The following is a 25,020-nucleotide window of genomic DNA, read 5'->3' on the forward strand; positions in this document are numbered from 1 at the left end:
GCTTTTTCAAGCTTCTCGGAGAAGGGTTTTCAAGCATCTAGGAGAAGCTTTTTGAAGCTTCTTGGTGAAGCTTTTCCAAGTTTCCAGGAGAAGCTTTTCCAAACTTTTAGGAGAAGCTTTTCCAAGCATCTAGGAGAAGCTTTTCTAAGCTTCTGGGAGAAGCTTTTATAAGCTTCTGGGAGAGGCTTTTCCCGGTTTCTAGGAGAGGCTTTTCCCGGTTTCTAGGAGAAGCTTTTCCAAGCTTCTGGGAGAAGCTTTTCCAAGCTTCAGGGAGAAGCTTTTCCAAGCTTCAGGGAGAAGCTTTTCCAAGCTTCTCGGAGAAGGGATTTCAAGCATCTAGGAGAAGCTTTTTGAAGCCTCTTGGTGAAGCTTTTCCAAGCTTCTAGGAGAATCTTTTCCAAGCTTTTAGGAGAAGCTCTTCCCGGATTCTAGGAGAAGCTTTTCCAAGCTTCTGGGAGAAACTTTTCCAAGCTTCTGGGAGAAACTTTTCCAAGCTTCTGGGAGAAGCTTTTCCAAGCTTCAGGGAGAAGCTTTTTCAAGCTTCTCGGAGAAGCTTTTTGAAGCCTCTTGGTGAAGCTTTTCCAAGCTTCTAGGAGAAGCTTTTCCAAGTTTCTAGGAGAAGCTTTTCCAAGTTTCTAGGAGAAGCTTTTCCAAGCTTCCAGGAGAAGCTCTTCCAAACTTTTAGGAGAAGCTTTTTTAAGCATCCAGGAGAAGCTTTTTGAAGCCTCTTGGTGAAGCTTTTCCAAGCTTCTAGGAGAAGCTTTTCCAAGCTTCTAGGAGAAACTTTTCCAAGCTTCTAGGAGAAACTTTTCCAAGCTTCCAGGAGAAGCTTTTCCAAGCTTCCAGGAGAAGCTTTTCCAAGCTTTCAGGAGAAGCTTTTCCAAACTTTTAGGAGAAGCTTTTCGAAGCATCTAGGAGAAGTTTTTCCAAGCTTTTAGGAGAAGCTCTTCCCGGATTCTAGGAGAAGCTTTTCCAAGCTTCTAGGAGAAGCTTTTCCAAGCTTCCAGGAGAAGCTTTTCCAAGCTTTCAGGAGAAGCTTTTCCAAACTTTTAGGAGAAGCTTTTCGAAGCATCTAGGAGAAGTTTTTCCAAGCTTTTAGGAGAAGCTCTTCCCGGATTCTAGGAGAAGCTTTTCCAAGCTTCTGGGAGAAGCTTTTCCAAGCTTCTGGGAGAAACTTTTCCAAGCTTCTGGGAGAAACTTTTCCAAGCTTCTGGGAGAAACTTTTCCAAGCTTCTGGGAGAAGCTTTTCCAAGCTTCTGGGAGAAACTTTTCCAAGCTTCTGGGAGAAACTTTTCCAAGCTTCTGGGAGAAACTTTTCCAAGCTTCTGGGAGAAGCTTTTCCAAGCTTCAGGGAGAAGCTTTTTCAAGCTTCTCGGAGAAGCTTTTTGAAGCCTCTTGGTGAAGCTTTTCCAAGCTTCTAGGAGAAGCTTTTCCAAGCTTCTAGGAGAAACTTTTCCAAGCTTCCAGGAGAAGCTTTTCCAAGCTTTCAGGAGAAGCTTTTCCAAACTTTTAGGAGAAGCTTTTCGAAGCATCTAGGAGAAGTTTTTCCAAGCTTTTAGGAGAAGCTCTTCCCGGATTCTAGGAGAAGCTTTTCCAAGCTTCTAGGAGAAGCTTTTCCAAGCTTCCAGGAGAAGCTTTTCCAAGCTTTCAGGAGAAGCTTTTCCAAACTTTTAGGAGAAGCTTTTCGAAGCATCTAGGAGAAGTTTTTCCAAGCTTTTAGGAGAAGCTCTTCCCGGATTCTAGGAGAAGCTTTTCCAAGCTTCTGGGAGAAGCTTTTCCAAGCTTCTGGGAGAAACTTTTCCAAGCTTCTGGGAGAAACTTTTCCAAGCTTCTGGGAGAAACTTTTCCAAGCTTCTGGGAGAAGCTTTTCCAAGCTTCAGGGAGAAGCTTTTTCAAGCTTCTCGGAGAAGCTTTTTGAAGCCTCTTGGTGAAGCTTTTCCAAGCTTCTAGGAGAAGCTTTTCCAAGCTTCTAGGAGAAACTTTTCCAAGCTTCCAGGAGAAGCTTTTCCAAGCTTTCAGGAGAAGCTTTTCCAAACTTTTAGGAGAAGCTTTTCGAAGCATCTAGGAGAAGTTTTTCCAAGCTTCTGGGAGAAACTTTTCCCAGCTTCTGGGAGAAACTTTTCCAAGCTTCTGGGAGAAGCTTTTTCAAGCTTCTCGGAGAAGGGTTTTCACGCATCTAGGGGAAGCTTTTTGAAGCCTCTTGATGAAGCTTTTTCAACCTTCTAGGAGAAGCTTTTCCCAGCAACTTTTCCAAGCTTTTGGGAGAAGCTTTTCCAAGCTACTAGGAGAAGCTTTTCTAACATTGTGAGAGGAGCTTTTCAAAAATGTGGAAGAAGCTTCTTACAATTAGTTTCTTGGATAAGCTTATTGAAGCTTTTCAAAGCTTCATCTTTCTATTCGGGTTGGGTGCTAACTTTCTGTATTTCCACACAAAATCTCAACCAATTCGATTCAACGTCAAACCACTGGTCTTTGATGTCCATAAACGCTTTTACTCGAAGCATTCACACTCATGTTCTCTATGCTCGAAACAACGTTCTTCAACGGTCAGCTATTTGCAGTGATATGCCTTTAATCCTCGGTTGATTGACCGTCCACACATGCCTATTCTGGTTCGACTGTGTTCCTCTTATTCTAACATCTATTCAGACTTTTGAATTGTTGTTTCCTTCTTTTGTGTGTTGGTGTGAGCTTATGTCGTTTTTTTTTTACTTTTTGTGAGCGTTTGAGCTTGCTTTCCTTTTTTTTTCTTCGTCCTTTTTGATATTTTCACATCTCATTACAAAAAAAATTGTCTACGAAAAATTTCGTGCATTTTACTACACTTATCTGTATTTCCACACTTTTTCTCTCTTCCTCTCCGAAAATCCGCAACTCATCGAAAAACAATCAACGCGAGAAGCGGTCCCAGCCGGCATTCTCTCTCCCTTGAAAAAAATCTCTTTTCCTAACCTCTCTCTCTCTCTCTCTCTTAGCATTCCACGCGTGCCTTCAAATACTAACTTGTTTCGAAAAGAGAATCATTTAAAATAATACAGTTGTCCTACGATCTAAAAAAGCCTTCATCATTTCATGGGCGTCCTATCCCTGCGTACGCCCCTGTCTGTCTCCTGTCCAGTCCAAATTACACACACACATTCCTTCCCTAAGAGATAGGATTTGCTTGATACGCGCTCTCCTAACCTAACCTAACCTACGATTCTTCATCTACTTCATCTGTTCAACGATCCGGGACGCGTCGCGTCGCGTCCCCGTCACCGTCTCGGTATTAGTAAGGGGTAGTATAAAATAATATTGCAGCAAATAAATAATTGTTAGTAAGTGTAAATTGTCTTATCCTTTTTTGTGTTGATTTGTCGCCGTCGCCAATGCCTCCTTCGTGCCGAGCGCCGCCCGGCCGCCCTTCGTGTGTCTTTTTGATTCTCTCTCTACTGGTTGTGCGCGTATAAAGGTGTGCGCGTTCCACTGCACAAATACAAAAAAACGATCAAATTCAGTTCTGAACAGGCATCGGGAACGAGCCCAGGAGATTGTTGGCGAACTGTGAGTTGGTGAACTTGAAGTGGCGCTTGTCGTAGAACTTGAGCAGGGCCGGCGAGTAGGGGTGCTTCTCCTTCAGGTGCAGGTAGTGGACCTCCGGTTCGTTGGTCGTGTGGCCGCACTCCTCGCAGACGTACATCTGGAAATGGAAAGTGGAAATGGAATTAGAATGCAGGTCAATTAGGGAAACAGCGGAGGCATTGGTGTTGCATTTGCTTGACTACTGTGAATCTTTGAATCCACTACATCTGGACGAGGAGATGCTTATTGCATAGTTATCGGGGTCAAGTGGTTTATGACACAACATCGCTTTGGTTAACAGGTCAAGTTTCTAGGAGAAGGAGCTTTTAGGAGAAGCTCTTCAAGCCTCTACGAGAAGTTGTACCAAGCTTCTAGGGGCAGCTTCTTGAAGCTTCTAGGAGCAGCTTTTTCAAGCTTCTAGGAGAAGCTCTTTCAAGCTTCTAGGAGAAGCTCTTCAAGCTTCTAGGAGAACCTTATCTAACCCTCCAGCCCAAGACACTCACCTTCGTGCGCCGCTCCTTGTACGCGTACTGGTGCTGCACGCCGTGCACCTTCAAACAGTGCGACTCCAGCGAGCACCGCTGCGTGAACGACTTCTCGCACAGATTGCACTTGTAGGGCCGGACGCCGGTGTGCGTCCGGGTGTGCCGCTTCAGGTCGAACGTATCATTGAACCCCTTGCCGCAGAACGTGCACAGGTACCGCTTGACGTCCGAGTGGCACTTCATGTGCCGGTTGAGCAACCGCTGCAACGTGAACGACTTCTGGCATATCCGGCAGACGAACTTGCTCTGCTGGTCGGCGCCGGTTTCATCGATGGAGACTTTCAGGACTTCCGTTTGCTGGAGCAGCTTCGAGTGGTGTTTGTCCTCGTCCCGGAGCCGGCCGGGGATGTTTTCGACCGCGAGGGGGTTCTTGATGCCGTGGCCACCGTTCACGAACTCCAGCTGGACTTCCGCCGGGAGGCCGAGCTGTTTTTTGGAGAGGGAAGATTCAAGAGGATTAGTTTCTTGTTACGGATGAAGAAATGGTACGGACAGTACGGAAGGAGAGTATAGCGACAGATGGGGTTCGAGTCGAAAGTGAATCATTTGTACAGAAAAAGGTAGCCTCGTCACGATGCTTCATTTACCGTTATTATCAAAAACAAAACTTTTACCGCCAGTTTGTTTACAGTTTTTTTACAGCTCTGGTTAAAAAAACGGTAGACGAAATTTTTAATTACGCCCTTTTGAAGGAGTTTTCGAATTGTAGTACAATAACGTTATATTTCTATACAGAAAATCATATCTGATCACCGAAAATCTATACATTGTATAAACTTTGCAATTAGATTAAATATGGGTTTATTCTACGAGTGGCGTGAGGTGAGAATTGTCGGTCTCGTATAGCGAGGTGACAATTCTCGACTCGAGTATTGTTATTCAATCGAGAATTGTCTCCTCACTATACGAGACCGACAATACTCACCTCACGTCACTCGTAGAATAAACCCAACAGACAAAATTAAGTGAAATTTGCGAAAAAGTGTCACGTCTTCTCGGTGAGAATCAAACTCACGATTCCCAATTCGCGTTACTGCTACGCCACTAGAGAGCCTATGAACGCAGGACTCAACATGAATTCGATTTCCACTTAATTACGTCAACAATATTTAATCTTAATCATGCTGTGATAATCTTCAAATACGTTCAAGTGTTGCATGTTGCATTAACAGGCGTATGTTCAATTCAAATAGTGTTTGTGCGCCTGTAGTCAGTCATTTTTTCTCAGTCTTGTTTTTTTTAAGTTGAGGCTTACTTTGAATAATGATAAAATCGGAGTACAGATATACAGTGAAGCATTCAGGAGTTTATACTGAAGAGGTCATCGACTCATGGATAGATCGAGCTGTAGAATAGAAATCCTTTTGAAAGCTGTTTCTAGGAACCATCATAGGAAGCATGGAATTTTGTTCCTAATATGCTTCCATCAGTCGATATCGAGTCATGGTCATGGATCATTATGCGTTGCTTCATATAACCTAAAATTACGTAAACAAAACCGAAACTCCTGGCAGTTACTTACAAAGTCTAATACTACATGTTTGCCATAAAAAACTAACACTCATAGTTTATCTATTAATCATTCAATCTCAATATAAGGCAGAGTTTCTCATAACGCGTTACAAGCAAGCTTGGGTGATACTATCCATAATTTTTAAGCTTAGAAAAAAATTGTGCAGCTCTTTTTTCAGGCTTTTACGTTTTAAACAAATGCATAAATTTGGGTTTATATTTTTTATACGCACCTAAGACCAGCAATGCATTCATTTTTGTTACAGAATTCATAAATTTTTGGTTTTGATTTTTTTTATGTTTCTGTTTTTTAAACATCTCTATCTTTTCTTCTCTTTTAATAACAAATTTTTCAAAATTCGTGCTATGAAAAAACACACAAAATTCTTAAGGGTTACCCGTCTAAGAGCGGGGTTGGGTGGTATTATCTTGCTAGTACTTTAGTAAATTTCCCCGCTCAAATAACGACAATATCAAGCGTGTAACATGATCAATTTCTCTTCATCGATCCTCTCTTTTGTGAATAAAAATGACAAGATGCAAGTTTTTCACTTCAGGACGCTAGTCAGCGAAGCAATCTTGCATCCTGAAGTGGGAACATGCCAACAAACATGTAATTTGTCACCTTTATTCACAGAACAGAGCACCAATGAAGCGAAATCGATCATGTTACATTCGCCCTTATTCTAGCACACGCTTGATATTCAAACTTGGATTTAAAATATGGGTCCAAATTTGAACCTTGACACTTTTGATCATGTTTGACGTTCACTTAGTCGACAAAAACGCCACAAAGGTTGTACTTTTTAACACTGGGGTTGTTCGTATCTGACATTTCGGAAGGGGCACGGAAATCAAAGTACACCCGTAACACAGCGTAACAAAAATTACATTTTTGCGTGTCTCAAGGATAAAATTATGTGTCTCTTGTAGATTATGGGCTGCTCAATCTGATGCTGTTGTGCAGAAATGTTCCAGAACGTCACAATTTTGAATTACAGGTCGCCAAAGTTGTATAATACACTGGTTTCATTGATGTTTACATGAAATGTAATTGAATTATCATACTTTTTTAGTGATCTTATCCACCAGGAATGCTGAATAGGATTTCAGCTTTCATTTCAGATATAATTTGGTTCACGGTTTAATTATGAATAAATCGATTGTTTCAACATGCTTGCAGTCTCCATACATAATTCTTTCTCCCTCTTTTATGGAAAAATATAACACCTTCTAAACCATCGAAAAATAACCTTTAAGCATCTTTGAGCTTCGTGGATAAGCATTGTTTAACATATGAAGTTTGATTTCTGTGGTATACTAAGCAAATAAATTGCCATACAAGCTGCCAAACTTACATGCAAGTAGGATGAAATAGTCAAATTCTGCATTTTCAACAGTCAATACTCAATATCTCAAAAACTAAGACGCGCTATGATATTTCTGAGAACGGAAATGGGTTCAGAAACCCTAAAATTAGGTAAATAGCGGTATTTTGGTGCTTGAGGCAAAAACGTGTTCCGCAGTGTAATTAGAGTTTAATCCAGAGTAGCTCGCTGTCACTATTAACGCTTTAAATTTGCTGATTTGTACACTGCGACTGCGATACAATTCGGTTCAATCTATGTCACATCAAAATCATGCTGTCTACTCGATCACCAGTGCATTGATGGCGATAGACTATGGATATCACTGTTGCGTTGAGAAACTATGTGTTGGTCACTGAAAAACATTAATAGCATGGATAATTACCATGTGATCACTTATTCTGCAGTGATTATGATCTAGAGTGCGATGTCGCATCACTGCTGTTGGTTGTCAAATCAAAGTGACATTGATAGTTTTAGAGCATCAGCCGTCAGCTGATTTGATTGATATTAACCTTCTAATACCCAAATTTTTGTTTTCGATCTAAATATTATTTTTCGTTATCTAAAATCATTCTAAACACGGTTTGGGCAATGATTTATTTTTCTTCGTAAATTTATGAATTTTGGTTTTTGATTTTTATTATTTTTATTTTTGAACATCCCTATCCTTTTAAATTTTTTCTTGAAGCCTCTTCTGGTTACTGATTTTTGACAATAATAAAAATTTGAGTTTTTACTAAACTTTAAAAAATATGATTTTTTTAATTTTTTTTTCTGGGACATTTTTTTATTTTCCGTGTAACTAACGGAAAAACAGATTTGAAATCATTTCAATACCATCAGGCTCTTCTTCTGTGATAAGTTGATCGTAGAAAAATATAAAAGGTACGATTTTTTATAATACACGTTAAATGAATCCCAGGCATTTGTAGGTTATATAAGAATACAATTTTTCAAACAATTTTTAATAATACAAATAAGTTTCAAAAATCATAAAAAAAAACTTTTCTTATATGCGTGTTATGAGTCAAGGTTTAAGCCAAAAATAAAATCGTTTTAATTTCCGAGCTATGAAAAAATACACAAAATTCCAAAGTGTACCCCGTCTAAAGGCGGGGTTGGGTATTAGAGGGTTAAGAAACTCTGGTTGAAACCATAGCCGGAAAAAATGTTTTAAGGACTAAAACCAACGAAAAACATTTAAAAATTGAAACATGTGTTTCTGGTCTAAACTCATGCGTATTGGTACTGAAATAGTGAAAGGGCTTTACTGCCCATAAACGCATGTCAGTCCCATGTTTGCTGGATTTCCAATTCACATGGGACAAGTATGCGTTTATAGGCAGTTCCATCTGTATTTTCGTCAAAATTAAGTGGAGTTCAGTTTTCAACATATCTTCCAATGCTCTTTCAGCTGCCCTATTGAGATAGGGAAGGTGTACCGGTATTCGCCATGTACCAGTTATTCACCACCCCGGATTATATACCGTTTTACGACATATATGGTTGCCAATTGTTTAGTGTTCACTAAATTGCTTTAAGATGATACGGAAACATTCTTGGAAACCGCAAAATTTCTCAGAAAATAATAGAAAAAATCATTTTTCTTAAAATTTTTGCTCCTTTGCACCTATTTTTCGCCATGGTGTTCCTGATTCGCCACCCTCCATAAGAAATCAACGTAGGTGGCGAATTCAGGAACAGAAATTAAAATCGTGGCATCGTGGCGAATACTGGTGCAAGTGGTCCAGTATTCGCCACCCCCATCTTTAATGAAAGTTTCATTAAGATTTGAGCATGTTCCAATTCTTTGGAATTTTTTGAATCTTTGTATGGAAAACGAGTTTGGAAACTTCAAACCGCATTTTCTTACTGCCTACTTTTTACAGATGGGACTGACTTGCGATTCACGGCAGCTTACCATCGCTCACTTGAATAGCGCGATTGCAGTATGCGTTTTCAAGTATTTTTTTTCTATTTGAGAAAGGTATATTAGCCAAATTCAATGGCAGGAGAATAAACATAACGTGAAAGTTACAAACAATTACTAGGGGAGAACGCTTTCAAATCTGTTTCTTTAGTCGAACCACCTGATTCAAAATATCATAATTTGAGTTATTAGAGCAAGCATGCAGGGGAAGACCTTTTGAAATGTGAAATCAGGGACAAACACCTAGAAGATTTTAATTACGTTTACTTGAATTTCAACGATTTTTCACGATCTGTCAAAGGGCGGATGTGCGGATTTCCAGTGACAGTTGGTGAAAGGTTTCCATGAGTTTTGGGAGCTCGTAATCTGAGCAAATTGTCTCCTCTCTCTCATCTGTTAAATTTAAATTAAATTCCATATATAGATGAGCAAAAACTTTGTTGTTGATATTTGTTATGAAATATTTGATGTAAATATCACCCAAAATGCTTAGGAATGACAAAACCCTTATGTTTAAGTTGAGTGCTTGGTGAACGTTCAAGAAAACCGCCATTTTCATGCCAAACTGAAGGTGGTCCGTCTTACCCTAAAAGCAATCGTTGCAAGAAGTGATGTACAAATTCTGAGCCGGTATGGATTTTGGTGCTTCACTGTACTCTATATTTTTGGAGATTTTTACTTTTTCTGCCCATACACCACTTATAATGAATTCAAAACGGCAGCCAAACTTGATTTCACTATAAACCAGTAGCGATTCTCTAACCTCGAGTGTACCTGTTCTACGAATATGAATTCATGAATTTTCACGACAAATGCGCATCGACTATGTAGAGAATGGCTTAAATTGTTGACTTTGGTTATTTATCTTATGCATTATCCTGTAATTTAGCCAAAATATCAATTTCTAGTGTAATAGAACCGGTAAAAAGTGAGGTTACGAGTCGCCCCTGCTATAAACCAAAAAACTACATCTGTTTGCGTAAAACTCTATGATTACTGTAACAACAATTGAAGTCTTGCCAACAACCAACAGAAAGCCAATAAACAAGAGCAAACATTTGACAAATAATTATGGTCTCAGACGTTCGATACTAATCAAATTGGCTTGTAAGCATTTATGATGCTCTGAATATAATGTGCGTTGATGTACCATTGATCATTCAAACTTTTAAGATTTTTCTGTTTTAAAATTATATTTGAGCCTTAAGTAAGCAATTGACCCTCTAATGCCTAGATTCTTCTATTCATTCTAAATATCATTACGTAGTCGACCCGAGCACGTTTTAGGCAATTGTTGTTTTTTTTATTATTTATAAGTGGTTTCTACACCACCGCTTAGGCCTTAAACCTGGTTTAATCGTATGGGTAAACATATCGTATGGGCTTAAGCGAAGGTGAAGAAATTGGCCCCTAAAGAATTTTGGTTTTTAATTTTTCCGAAGTTCTATTTTTAATTCCGTGTTACTGACGGAAAAAAAGCTTTAAAATTCTTTTAATACCACCAGGCTTTCGTTTTTCAATAGGTTGAAAATATAAACAACTTTGTATTAGCGTAATCCAGGGTAATATTGATCAGTTTTTTTTAATATTTCATAAAAAAGTTATTTCAGAACATAAATGTTGCAAGTTTCATATTTCTAAAAACAAAAACTGCCACGCACACTGTGTTTTGTTTGCTGAAAGTAAAAAAAATGTCTTTTGATTTAGCTGACATTCTTGCATAACTTATGATCTCGCCTTAAAAGTGCATTTTAAGATATGCGAGCATTGACCACTCATCTAAACAATGTTCGATAATATTGAAAATTTCGTTACTCACTAGAATCATGATTCCTGAAGCCGAATATGAAGTTCAAAACCTTACAAGTCGTTTACTTTTTGAGTTATTTTAAAATTGAAACCACTTTGAACCGAGGAATACACCTAAAGTAGGCTTTACTTATTTATAAGCATTTTTACAGCGTGATCGTTTTCAGCCATGCCATTTTTAGAAAAAAACATTGCGACGATAATATAATTTTCAGAACTCATGTGAAACATGAATCTTCGGTAGTGTCATCTATATTCATGGAAATCATTGTTTCGAAAAGTTAAAAAAAAATGCGCTCTACACTCAATTTTCGCAAAAACCTCAGACTTCACCTTGAAAATACGTTAAATAAGAACCAGGCATTTATAAGTTATCAAATAATTCAACTTTTCAAACATACCAAAGTGTTTCTAAAGTCATAAAAAAACTTTCCTGTTTTTTGGTTCATAAGACTGTCTTGTGTAGTTTGAGCTTCAGATTATAAATTTCAATAAATGAATTATACTAATCCGCGTTGAAAAATAGGTTAACCAATTTGCGAAAATCAATATCTCATCCATTTTGTCACGCCGCAATTCGGTTAAAGCACTTTACTGCAAGTATTATTGAGAATCAAGCTGTGTTACGACAAAGTGGATGAAAATTTGAATTTTTCGAGTTGGCTAATCTATTTTTTACCGCAAAGCAGTACATCATAGCAGCGAAAATATTGAGAAAAGTTGTGGAGAACGCTTCAATTGGTACAGGTTTACGCTAGCGACGGTCAATTAATGGACGGGGGTGGTGGTGGGGGGTTTAGGATTCTTACCCGTCATACAAATTCCTTTCAATTTTCTTACAGTAATCCTACTGTTCGATTCAATTTTTACAATTAGATCAAAAGAAAGTGTTAGTTACAGCGGATTTGATGATAACTATGAAATATTTACCCTTGATTTTAAATTAATTAGCCAGCGGCAATTCAGCAAACACGTCAATTTCGGAAGCCATATTGAATTCCTGATAGTGAAATGCCTGCACTGAGAAAATTTGTCTCACGTGGTTTTCCAAAATGATGAGCTACGGGGTTCATAAGCTTCTTATGACATTGACAATTGATAGTTATGAAAAAAAAATACACTAGTCGTTGTATCTATCAATCTAGTGGTATGAAATACACAAGTGTCTTATGAAACAACAAAAAAAAAAACAATAAAAAGCGTTCATTAGAAAGATCTTACTAAAATCTTGCGAGATTTTTGTCTCAGTGTACGGTTCTCTAACACGATATCGATACATTAAATATCGAGTACTGGAGAGTTGGCTGTAGTACTTGCTGTAGTACTAAAACCAACGAATTTGGTGATTACGTCTTAAGTAGAAGGGCGTAACTGAAAATTTCGCCTAACGATAGTTTTCAAATCGGTTCAGAGGTGTAGAATTATTTTATGTACCAACTGATAAAGTTTTGATGCTTATTTTGTGATAATACAGCCGACTCTACAAATCCCAATATAGAAGAGATCATCAACATAGGGAATGATCTTCAATATAGGGAGAGATGGAGACAAAGAACATATTTTTATGAATACTGTTCAATCTACAAAGAAGCAGATGTCATTTTGCGTCCATAAATTGATTTCGGCAAGCCTCGTAGGATACTTACGACGAGTGCTATAAAAATCGAGTTCTGCAACGAGTTACGTACAATATTTTTTGCAATTTCGTAGAAGACCACTTGAAGGTATGATAAATTATATCGGAATGCATTCACCATTATTTTACAATTTCTGAAAAATTGTTGTGTTATGAATCATTACGCAACTCAAAACAGTTGCGTAATGAGAAAGCGTTGCGTAATGAATCATTACACAGCACTGGTTTCAGTTACGTAATGACTATTCCCGCACTGCATAGTTCAGTGCAGAAAAGTAGGCCGTTTCATGACAGATTGGCGTGATGAAAAACAGCCTATTACGATGAGAAATTGCAAAAGCATCGCAATCAACTACAATAGGTTTAAACACATTTTTTCCCGTTCGTATTCCTAGAAGCGTTGGTTCATAACTGTGGGACCTTGAAAACCGTACCGCAGTTGTGAATCAAAGATAAGACGATTCCGAAGGAAACGCCAAAACGCATGCTTCCACTAACACACCATTCGTTAACCTCGCAAATTAATTGCTGTTATAGAGTTCTAATCAATAATATGAGTCGATTTGATCGATAAGAAAGATCCTCTTCTTTGAGTTTTGAGGTGTATTCTCGAAAACAACTATCTTCTTCACTGCACGGCAGGTAGTTTTGTTTTGTAGAACGTTACCATGATTATTAATCATATTTTGATCTGAAAAATGATTCTTAGAGCCATAACTGTGGGGAGTCTGTACATCGAAATATGAAGATTATCGAGATATGGAGAGAGAAATTGTAGGCAAAATGAAGAGGCCGAAGAAATCATCGACATGTGGAGAGTCGACTTCGACGGTAAATGAAGCACCGTGCTCGTGTAATACGTACAGAGATAGGCGGTTCTTGGAGAATTTGGATAGGCGAGTGTCAGGCGCTGCTTACCCTTTGCTGTAAAACGTTCAATTTGACGTCGGCCACAATCGGCGACAGGGGAATGGCGGACAGAGGCGGTGAGGCCAGGGTAGAGCACGGTGAAGCCGGTGCAGACGACGAGAGGGGTGGCGGCGGCGGCGACGATGACGCTGACGCGGCGGAGGAGGAAATGTGGTGGTGGTGATAGAAAGAGGCGGTGGTTCGACTTACGTTTTGGATGGTTGAGGCGACGACGCCCGGGGGCGGTGCGGTGACCGGTGATGGGGCACCAAGAGCCACTACGTGGGGGCCATGGCCCGGGAGGCCGGCGGCGGCTAGGGATGCGGCGGCGGCGGCGGCTGCTGCTGCTGCGGTGGCAGATGATGAGGAGGAAGATGGTGGAGAGGAGGATGAGGAGGGGGATTGGAGGGAGTGGCTGTTGGGGGAGGGAAGGGACAGGTTACTGTGGGAGTCGAGGTCGAAGTTGCTGAGGGAGTGGAACTGGTGGGAGGATTGGTAGCTGGGGGGATTCTCTTGGTGTGGGTGCGGTGGTTGCATATATTTGGGGGTGTTGTTGAAGGTGGCGTTGTAGCTTCGGGAGAGGAGCAGGTGTTCCGGGTATTGGTCGAGGCCGTCGTGGTGGTCGACCTGTTGGAGGGAGGTGGACACGGAATCGGGGGTGAGCGATGGGGTGGAGGTTAGTTCCAGATCGTTGCAGCTACTGGACTGCTCGTCCGAGGGGAGACGATTCAGGAAGTGGCTCAGGTCGACGGCGTCGGTGAAACTGTCCAGCAGGGCGCTGTCTCCCGGCGAGGAGAAGGTGAGTGTCGCGGTGAGGTGCAGCGGGTCGACACCGACGCCGTTCATTTCGGCCATCATGGAATCGTTGACGTCGTAGTTGCCGTATAGGTTGGAGAAGGAGTCCATCTTTGAGTCGTAGTCGAGGTCTGCTTCATCCTTGAGCGCTATGCCGTAGGCGTTCTGAAGCATGGAGTATTGTTTGGACGGGTTCGTACTGCTGTTCCCGTTAGCATCCGTGTAGGCTCCTATGTTGGTTAGATCCTGAGTGGTGTCGCAGTCCATGTTGTTCCAGTTGGTGTTGAGGAAGCCTCCGTTGGCGTTGTAGCCGTTGAGCCCAGCGTTGCCGCCTTTGAGGCTTTCGTAGAAGGGTGGCAGAGATCCGGTTGGAGGGCTGTTCGGGCCATAGTTGGACCGTCCGTCGCGTCCTCCTCCCATGCCACCTCCGGCTCCTCCACCTCCACCGATTGCACCGCCACTGCCTCCGCTAGCTCCTCCAAGGCTTCCGGATCCGGAAGAGAAGTTGATACTTCCGCCACCGCTGTGTCCGCTGTGACCGCCTCCGGCTTGTCCTCCGCCGCTTGAGGAGCGACCGTGTCCGGCCGCAGCCTGCATGATTCCATTCAGCTTACCGTATCGGTAGCGCATTGAGAGGAGATGTCTCCTCAGGATGGCCTCCCGTCGGGCCTCGCGCATCTTCTTCTCCCGCTCTTCGTCCTCCTTCTTGTTCTCCTTGCCATCTTCGCAGCGTTTTGGTATGTGGTAATCGATGGGCTGTTCCTGCTCGGGTTCCAGCTCTGTGGGGCGCACCTTCAGATCCACTGCCTTGGGGCTGCTGTCCGGGCTGGACACTGTGGGTCTCCGTGGGGACAGAGGGGCTTGTGGGGCTCGCTGGATGACGGAGCAGCGCACGACGGGTCCTGGCGCTGGGGGTGGCGTCGGGACGCGGTCTTTTGGGGGTGGTGATCGTGGTTCCACCGAGACCACCGGACGTTCCTCCGTGATGACATTGCGTTCCTCGCGGGCCGCCGGCTGTGACTGATTGCTGTGGGGATCCTTCTTCTCCACCGGGGGTTGTTGCTGCTGAGGAGTGAGGGGCCGGCTTGGGGGGTAGACTTTGCGCTCGGCCTGTGTCAGCACGTGTCCTGGGCGGCTTCCGCCGTAGGGGATGTCGCCGCCGGTGATGGACGAGAAGAAGCGACGCCCCGGCGTCGGGGCCGGGATGGGTGCGGGTTCCGAAGGTTCTTTGGCGAAGCTGCGCTGGAGAAACAGGGGCACCGCCGGCGGTGAGCCGGGACTGCTTCTCTGGTTGACTGACAGGTTCTGGGCCGCTTGGACGACCGAACTGAAGATGGACGATGAGGGCGAGGAGGACGTCTCGCGGCATGGCGGACTCAGGCGGTTCTCCTCGCTGAAGATGTCGCGATCTGAAATGGGGGAAGAAGAAAGTTTAAGGTTAGATAAGTGTCGGGATTTGGAACGGCCGCTAATTGGAAGTCATGAGCGTGAGAAAGTTCTGGCGCTGGGTAACCGGTCCGAGGGCAACGCTTCGATGATGAGCCATTGTTCGGCCGAAATCATATGTGAGAAAGAAGAGCGTTTGCGTGATGGCCGGGCTGCTAGAAGTCAGGTCAGTTTTTCTCAGAATTGTTCGCTGCCTGAGAGCGTGGAAGCAAGTCAGGGGCATTAAACATTCGGACGAGATACCGATCAAAGTTGGCGCGCGGTGTGATCTGGATTCGCGCCTACTGCGTTTTGAGTCAATTAGAGCTAATCCTGAGCGAACATTTTTGTCTCGGTGGTTTTCGAGATTCGATCGAGCCTCCAAGGTTCGCCTTCTTGGATTGATTGTTGGCCAAATAGGGGCGAGAGACCATAACATTGAAATACCACGCACGAGAAGCGTCGCGAAGCGATAGGCTGAGCTGAATTTAGTGAGAGGTAAGGAGGGGATTCAAAGAGGCGGGAGTGCAAAGCAGCTCACCTTGCCATTGCGGTTGCGAAGTGTTGAGCGGCCGCATTTCGTATCGCAGCCCGTTGCGTCAGTTACTCAACCCGCTCGGCGACTAGCGAATGTACATGTGTGAGTACGCGAGTCATTGCGAACCGCTAAACGTTAATTTGCAAAGTGTGCTTTGCAGCCCCAGTTGGTGTATATTTTTCTCCCGTTCCGAAACTGACCGCAGCTTCAGTTGTAATACGGCAAGCGGTAAGCGCGAGTTCCGTTCCGTTCCGGTTCGGGGCGGTTCGGATGGATGCAAGCAAGAATGTTACTCGCCGATGGAGGAAACAAGTTCGCGGCAATGAGCGCCATGTGTCACATGAGGCGCGCAATCGAATCGAAGGAGGCGTTTACAACCGCGTTTTTGATTTGTAGGGCAACGGCTGAACTGGTTTAGAATGTGCACGGGGGATATTTTCATGGCCTACTAGGATCGCTAATGGGGTTTGAATTGATCGCAACTGTTAGACTTTACTCGAAATCTTGATTTTGACATTACGAATGAGGGATGAAAGTTTCAACCTGTAGAATCAATGACATTTCAAAAAACATAATGACAGCCGGTCCCGTGGTAACATTTTCCGAGGGGTGATTCATTGGATTCTGGCTCAAACGAATCAGAATATTAAAAAAAATGCTTGGCTTGCTTTCGAACTCATTCGGCATTAGAATCTGTTTTTTGATTACAAAATTTCTTGTTCCCGTAAAACGTTCTTATTTCATAGGAAATTGCCTACCTCTTGGCGTACAACGTAGTATTTCTAAGTTCATTTTTGCAATCAAATTGTCTTCAGAACCGTCTCAGGATTCCCTTCAGAATCCTCTCAGGATTCTCTTCAGAATCGTCTCAGGATTCTTTTCACAATCGTCTCAGGATTCTCTTCAGAATCCTCTCAGGATTTTCTTCAGAATCTTCTCAGGGTTCTTTCCGGAATCTTCTCAGGATTCTCTTCAGAATCGTCTCAGAACTCTCTACATAATCGTCTCAGGATTCTCTTCAGAATCGTCTCAGAATTCTCTTCAGAATCGTCTCAGGATTCTCTTCAGAATCATCTCAGGATTCTCTTCAGAATCATCTCAGGATTCTTTTCAGAATCGTCTCAGGATTTGCTTCAGAATCCTCTCAAGATTCATTTCAGAATCGTCTCAGGATTCGCTTCAGAATCGTCTCAGGATTTGCTTCAGAATCGTCTCAGGATTCTCTTCAGAATTGTCTCAGGATTCTCTTCAGAATCGTCTCAGGATTCTCTTCAGAATCGTCTCAGGATTTGCTTCAGAATCCTCTCAAGATTCATTTCAGAATCGTCTCAGGATTCGCTTCAGAACCGTCTCAGGATTCCCTTCAGAATCCTTTCAGGATTCTCTTCAGAATCGTCTCAGGATTCTCTTCAGAATCGTCTCAGAATTCTCTTCAGAATCGTCTCAGAATTCTCTTCAGAATCGTCTCAGGATTCTCTTCAGAATCGTCTCAGGATTTTCTTCAGAATCGTCTCAGGATTCTCTTCAGAATCGTCTCAGAATTCTTTTCAGAATCGTCTCAGGATTCTCTTCAGAATCGTCTCAGGATTTTCTTCAGAATCGTCTCAGGATTCTCTTCAGAATTGTCTCAGGATTCTCTTCAGAATCGTCTCAGGATTCTCTTCAGAATCGTCTCAGGATTTGCTTCAGAATCCTCTCAAGATTCATTTCAGAATCGTCTCAGGATTCGCTTCAGAATCGTCTCAGGATTTGCTTCAGAATCGTCTCAGGATTCTCTTCAGAATTGTCTCAGGATTCTCTTCAGAATCGTCTCAGGATTCTCTTCAGAATCGTCTCAGGATTTGCTTCAGAATCCTCTCAAGATTCATTTCAGAATCGTCTCAGGATTCGCTTCAGAATCGTCTCAGGATTTGCTTCAGAATCGTCTCAGGATTCTCTTCAGAATTGTCTCAGGATTCTCTTCAGAATCGTCTCAGGATTCTCTTCAGAATCGTCTCAGGATTTGCTTCAGAATCCTCTCAAGATTCATTTCAGAATCGTCTCAGGATTCGCTTCAGAACCGTCTCAGGATTCCCTTCAGAATCCTTTCAGGATTCTCTTCAGAATCGTCTCAGGATTCTCTTCAGAATCGTCTCAGAATTCTCTTCAGAATCGTCTCAGAATTCTCTTCAGAATCGTCTCAGGATTCTCTTCAGAATCGTCTCAGAATTCTCTTCAGAATCGTCTCAGGATTCTCTTCAGAATCGTCTCAGGATTTTCTTCAGAATCGTCTCAGGATTCTCTTCAGAATCCTCTCAGGATTCTCTTCAGAATCGTCTCAGGATTCTCTTCAGAATCGTCTCAGAATTCTCTTCAGAATCGTCTCAGGATTCTCTTCAGAATCGTCTCAGGATTCTCTTCAGAATCGTCTCAGAATTCTCTTCAGAATCGTCTCAGGATTCTCTTCAGAATCGTCTCAGGATTTTCTTCAGAATCGTCTCAGGATTCTCTTCAGAATCCTCTCAGGATTCTCTTCAGAATCGTCTCAGGATTCTCTTCAGAATCGTCTCAGAATTCTCTTCAGAATCGTCTCAGGATTCTCTTCAGAATCGTCTCAGGATTTTCTTCAGAATCGTCTCAGGATTCTCTTCAGAATCCTCTCAGGATTCTCTTCAGAATCGTCTCAGGATTCTCTTCAGAATCGTCTCAGAATTCTCTTCAGAATCGTCTCAGGATTCTCTTCAGAATACTCTCAGGATTCTCTTCAGAATCCTCTCAAGATTCATTTCAAAATCGTCTCAGGATTTGCTTCAGAATCCTCTCAAGATTCATTTCAGAATCGTCTCAGGATTCGCTTCAGAATCCTCTCAGGATTCTCTTCAGAATCGTCTCAGGATTTTCTTCAGAATCGTCTCAGGATTCTCTTCAGAATACTATCAGGATTCTCTTCAGAATCGTCTCAGGATTTGCTTCAGAATCGTCTCAGGATTCTCTTCAGAATCGTCTCAGGATTCTCTTCAGAATCGTCTCAGGATTTGCTTCAGAATCCTCTCAAGATTCATTTCAGAATCGTCTCAGGATTCGCTTCAGAATCGTCTCAGGATTTGCTTCAGAATCGTCTCAGGATTCTCTTCAGAATTGTCTCAGGATTCTCTTCAGAATCGTCTCAGGATTTGCTTCAGAATCCTCTCAAGATTCATTTCAGAATCGTCTCAGGATTCGCTTCAGAATCGTCTCAGGATTTGCTTCAGAATCGTCTCAGGATTCTCTTCAGAATCGTCTCAGGATTCTCTTCAGAATCGTCTCAGGATTTGCTTCAGAATCCTCTCAAGATTCATTTCAGAATCGTCTCAGGATTCGCTTCAGAATCGTCTCAGGATTTGCTTCAGAATCGTCTCAGGATTCTCTTCAGAATTGTCTCAGGATTCTCTTCAGAATCGTCTCAGGATTTGCTTCAGAATCCTCTCAAGATTCATTTCAGAATCGTCTCAGGATTCGCTTCAGAATCGTCTCAGGATTTGCTTCAGAATCGTCTCAGGATTCTCTTCAGAATTGTCTCAGGATTCTCTTCAGAATCGTCTCAGGATTCTCTTCAGAATCGTCTCAGGATTTGCTTCAGAATCCTCTCAAGATTCATTTCAGAATCGTCTCAGGATTCGCTTCAGAACCGTCTCAGGATTCCCTTCAGAATCCTTTCAGGATTCTCTTCAGAATCGTCTCAGGATTCTCTTCAGAATCGTCTCAGAATTCTCTTCAGAATCGTCTCAGAATTCTCTTCAGAATCGTCTCAGGATTCTCTTCAGAATCGTCTCAGGATTTTCTTCAGAATCGTCTCAGGATTCTCTTCAGAATCGTCTCAGAATTCTTTTCAGAATCGTCTCAGGATTCTCTTCAGAATCGTCTCAGGATTTTCTTCAGAATCGTCTCAGGATTCTCTTCAGAATTGTCTCAGGATTCTCTTCAGAATCGTCTCAGGATTCTCTTCAGAATCGTCTCAGGATTTGCTTCAGAATCCTCTCAAGATTCATTTCAGAATCGTCTCAGGATTCGCTTCAGAATCGTCTCAGGATTTGCTTCAGAATCGTCTCAGGATTCTCTTCAGAATTGTCTCAGGATTCTCTTCAGAATCGTCTCAGGATTCTCTTCAGAATCGTCTCAGGATTTGCTTCAGAATCCTCTCAAGATTCATTTCAGAATCGTCTCAGGATTCGCTTCAGAATCGTCTCAGGATTTGCTTCAGAATCGTCTCAGGATTCTCTTCAGAATTGTCTCAGGATTCTCTTCAGAATCGTCTCAGGATTCTCTTCAGAATCGTCTCAGGATTTGCTTCAGAATCCTCTCAAGATTCATTTCAGAATCGTCTCAGGATTCGCTTCAGAACCGTCTCAGGATTCCCTTCAGAATCCTTTCAGGATTCTCTTCAGAATCGTCTCAGGATTCTCTTCAGAATCGTCTCAGAATTCTCTTCAGAATCGTCTCAGAATTCTCTTCAGAATCGTCTCAGGATTCTCTTCAGAATCGTCTCAGAATTCTCTTCAGAATCGTCTCAGGATTCTCTTCAGAATCGTCTCAGGATTTTCTTCAGAATCGTCTCAGGATTCTCTTCAGAATCCTCTCAGGATTCTCTTCAGAATCGTCTCAGGATTCTCTTCAGAATCGTCTCAGAATTCTCTTCAGAATCGTCTCAGGATTCTCTTCAGAATCGTCTCAGGATTCTCTTCAGAATCGTCTCAGAATTCTCTTCAGAATCGTCTCAGGATTCTCTTCAGAATCGTCTCAGGATTTTCTTCAGAATCGTCTCAGGATTCTCTTCAGAATCCTCTCAGGATTCTCTTCAGAATCGTCTCAGGATTCTCTTCAGAATCGTCTCAGAATTCTCTTCAGAATCGTCTCAGGATTCTCTTCAGAATCGTCTCAGGATTTTCTTCAGAATCGTCTCAGGATTCTCTTCAGAATCCTCTCAGGATTCTCTTCAGAATCGTCTCAGGATTCTCTTCAGAATCGTCTCAGAATTCTCTTCAGAATCGTCTCAGGATTCTCTTCAGAATACTCTCAGGATTCTCTTCAGAATCCTCTCAAGATTCATTTCAAAATCGTCTCAGGATTTGCTTCAGAATCCTCTCAAGATTCATTTCAGAATCGTCTCAGGATTCGCTTCAGAATCCTCTCAGGATTCTCTTCAGAATCGTCTCAGGATTTTCTTCAGAATCGTCTCAGGATTCTCTTCAGAATACTATCAGGATTCTCTTCAGAATCGTCTCAGGATTTTCTTCAGAATCGTCTCAGGATTCTCTTCAGAATCGTCTCAGGATTCTCTTCAGAATCGTCTCAGGATTCTCTTCAGAATCGTCTCAGGATTCTCTTCAGAATACTCTCAGGATTCTCTTCAGAATCCTCTCAAGATTCATTTCAAAATCGTCTAAGGATTTGCTTCAGAATCCTCTCAAGATTCATTTCAGAATCGTCTCAGGATTCACTTCAGAATCGTCTCAGGATTTGCTTCAGAATCGTCTCAGGATTCTCTTCAGAATTGTCTCAGGATTCTCTTCAGAATCGTCTCAGGATTCTCTTCAGAATCGTCTCAGGATTTGCTTCAGAATCCTCTCAAGATTCATTTCAGAATCGTCTCAGGATTCGCTTCAGAATCGTCTCAGGATTTGCTTCAGAATCGTCTCAGGATTCTCTTCAGAATTGTCTCAGGATTCTCTTCAGAATCGTCTCAGGATTCTCTTCAGAATCGTCTCAGGATTTGCTTCAGAATCCTCTCAAGATTCATTTCAGAATCGTCTCAGGATTCGCTTCAGAACCGTCTCAGGATTCCCTTCAGAATCCTTTCAGGATTCTCTTCAGAATCGTCTCAGGATTCTCTTCAGAATCATCTCAGAATTCTCTTCAGAATCGTCTCAGAATTCTCTTCAGAATCGTCTCAGGATTCTCTTCAGAATCGTCTCAGAATTCTCTTCAGAATCGTCTCAGGATTCTCTTCAGAATCGTCTCAGGATTTTCTTCAGAATCGTCTCAGGATTCTCTTCAGAATCCTCTCAGGATTCTCTTCAGAATCGTCTCAGGATTCTCTTCAGAATCGTCTCAGAATTCTCTTCAGAATCGTCTCAGGATTCTCTTCAGAATCGTCTCAGGATTCTCTTCAGAATACTCTTAGGATTCTCTTCAGAATCGTCTCAGGATTCTCTTCAGAATCGTCTCAGGATTCTCTTCAGAATCGTCTCAGGATTCTCTTCAGAATACTCTTAGGATTCTCTTCAGAATCGTCTCAGGATTCTCTTCAGAATCGTCTCAGTATTCTCTTCAGAATACTCTCAGGATTCTCTTCAGAATCCTCTCAAAATTCATTTCAAAATCGTCTCAGGATTTGCTTCAGAATCCTCTCAAGATTCATTTCAGAATCGTCTCAGGATTCGCTTCAGAATCCTCTCAGGATTCTCTTCAGAATCGTCTCAGGATTCTCTTCAGAATCGTCTCAGGATTCTCTTCAGAATACTATCAGGATTCTCTTCAGAATCGTCTCAGGATTTTCTTCAGAATCGTCTCAGGATTCTCTTCAGAATCGTCTCAGGATTCTCTTCAGAATCGTCTCAGGATTCTCTTCAGAATCGTCTCAGGATTCTCTTCAGAATACTCTTAGGATTCTCTTCAGAATCGTCTCAGGATTCTCTTCAGAATCGTCTCAGGATTCTCTTCAGAATCGTCTCAGGATTCTCTTCAGAATACTCTCAAGATTCATTTCAAAATCGTCTCAGGATTTGCTTCAGAATCCTCTCAAGATTCATTTCAGAATCGTCTCAGGATTCGCTTCAGAATCCTCTCAGGATTCTCTTCAGAATCCTCTCAAGATTCATTTCAAAATCGTCTAAGGATTTGCTTCAGAATCCTCTCAAGATTCATTTCAGAATCGTCTCAGGATTCGCTTCAGAATCGTCTCAGGATTCTCTTCAGAATCGTCTCAGGATTTTCTTCAGAATCGTCTCAGGATTCTCTTCAGAATCCTCTCAGGATTCTCTTCAGAATCGTCTCAGGATTCTCTTCAGAATCGTCTCAGAATTCTCTTCAGAATCGTCTCAGGATTCTCTTCAGAATCGTCTCAGGATTCTCTTCAGAATACTCTTAGGATTCTCTTCAGAATCGTCTCAGGATTCTCTTCAGAATCGTCTCAGGATTCTCTTCAGAATCGTCTCAGGATTCTCTTCAGAATACTCTTAGGATTCTCTTCAGAATCGTCTCAGGATTCTCTTCAGAATCGTCTCAGGATTCTCTTCAGAATACTCTCAGGATTCTCTTCAGAATCCTCTCAAAATTCATTTCAAAATCGTCTCAGGATTTGCTTCAGAATCCTCTCAAGATTCATTTCAGAATCGTCTCAGGATTCGCTTCAGAATCCTCTCAGGATTCTCTTCAGAATCGTCTCAGGATTCTCTTCAGAATCGTCTCAGGATTCTCTTCAGAATACTATCAGGATTCTCTTCAGAATCGTCTCAGGATTTTCTTCAGAATCGTCTCAGGATTCTCTTCAGAATCGTCTCAGGATTCTCTTCAGAATCGTCTCAGGATTCTCTTCAGAATCGTCTCAGGATTCTCTTCAGAATACTCTTAGGATTCTCTTCAGAATCGTCTCAGGATTCTCTTCAGAATCGTCTCAGGATTCTCTTCAGAATCGTCTCAGGATTCTCTTCAGAATACTCTTAGGATTCTCTTCAGAATCGTCTCAGGATTCTCTTCAGAATCGTCTCAGGATTCTCTTCAGAATACTCTCAGGATTCTCTTCAGAATCCTCTCAAGATTCATTTCAAAATCGTCTCAGGATTTGCTTCAGAATCCTCTCAAGATTCATTTCAGAATCGTCTCAGGATTCGCTTCAGAATCGTCTCAGGATTCTCTTCAGAATCGTCTCAGGATTCTCTTCAGAATACTATCAGGATTCTCTTCAGAATCGTCTCAGGATTTTCTTCAGAATCGTCTCAGGATTCTCTTCAGAATCGTCTCAGGATTCTCTTCAGAATCGTCTCAGGATTCTCTTCAGAATCGTCTCAGGATTCTCTTCAGAATACTCTCAGGATTCTCTTCAGAATCCTCTCAAGATTCATTTCAAAATCGTCTAAGGATTTGCTTCAGAATCCTCTCAAGATTCATTTCAGAATCGTCTCAGGATTCGCTTCAGAATCGTCTCAGGATTCGCTTCAGAACCGTCTCAGGATTCCCTTCAGAATCCTCTCAGGATTCTCTTCAGAATCGTCTCAGGATTCTCTTCAGAATCGTCTCAGGATTCTCTTCAGAATCGTCTCAGGATTCTCTTCAGAATACTCTTAGGATTCTCTTCAGAATCGTCTCAGGATTTTCTTCAGAATCGTCTCAGAGAAAATTCCAAATTTTTTGATACTTTCTTAGAAGTCAGTTTTTGTGAGCATAAAGCTCTTTGTAAAAATTATGAAGAATTTCCTAGAATATCGGCTCGGGGATTTTTGTCAGAGATCCCGTGGAAGATTTCCCCCCGACTCTTGGTAGAATTACAGGAAGAATTCCTGTTGGTACTCCTTGAAAATGTTTTGAGAAAATTTCAATTTTTTTGATTCTTTTCTAAAAGAGCTAAAGCTCCTTGAAAAAACTTATGATGAATTTCCTAGAAGGTTGATCGAGTTCCCCGAAGGAATCTTGGTAGGCTTTCAGGAAGGGGACCTGTTGGAACTCGTTAAGAAAGTTTTAGGAAAATTCAAAATTTTTTGATAATTTCTTAGAAGGTAGTTGTGTGAGCATAAAGATCCTTGGAAAAAACTGATAAAGAATTTGCAAGAAAAATGCTCAAATTCCCCGAAGAACTCTAAGTAGACTATTGGGAAGAATACCTGTTTGAACTCCTTAGGAAAGTTTTGGGGCAATTAAATTTTTTGTTTGATAATTTCTTAGAAGTCTGTTTTTATGAGCATAAAGCTCCTTGAAAAAATAAATAAATAAAGAATTTCCTGTAAGATTGCTCGACGATTTTTGCTAGAAATCCCCTG

General features: G+C 41.9%; 1 protein-coding gene across 2 annotated transcripts in view; it reads right to left on the reverse strand.

Moving 5' to 3' along the window:
* Positions 1–2,580: 2,580 nt before the first annotated feature.
* LOC23687941 (protein ovo) overlaps positions 2,581–25,020 on the reverse strand; it is a 90,508-nt gene continuing 68,068 nt past the window's right edge. The window contains exons 2-5 of one of the 2 annotated variants that reach the window (XM_021839073.1): positions 13,483–15,476; positions 4,065–4,532; positions 3,543–3,679; positions 2,581–3,465 (exon numbers count right to left, since the gene is read on the reverse strand). In XM_021839073.1, coding sequence (XP_021694765.1) covers positions 3,429–3,465; positions 3,543–3,679; positions 4,065–4,532; positions 13,483–15,476 — 2,636 coding nt within the window. In that variant the 3' untranslated portion in view covers positions 2,581–3,428. Of the gene's footprint in view, positions 3,680–4,064; positions 4,533–13,482; positions 15,477–25,020 lie in introns of both variants that reach the window. The other variant, XM_021839071.1, reaches the window with a different exon arrangement.

The sequence above is a fragment of the Aedes aegypti genome, chromosome 1 (genome assembly GCF_002204515.2).
Source record: "Aedes aegypti strain LVP_AGWG chromosome 1, AaegL5.0 Primary Assembly, whole genome shotgun sequence".
Classification (NCBI taxonomy): domain Eukaryota; kingdom Metazoa; phylum Arthropoda; class Insecta; order Diptera; family Culicidae; genus Aedes; species Aedes aegypti.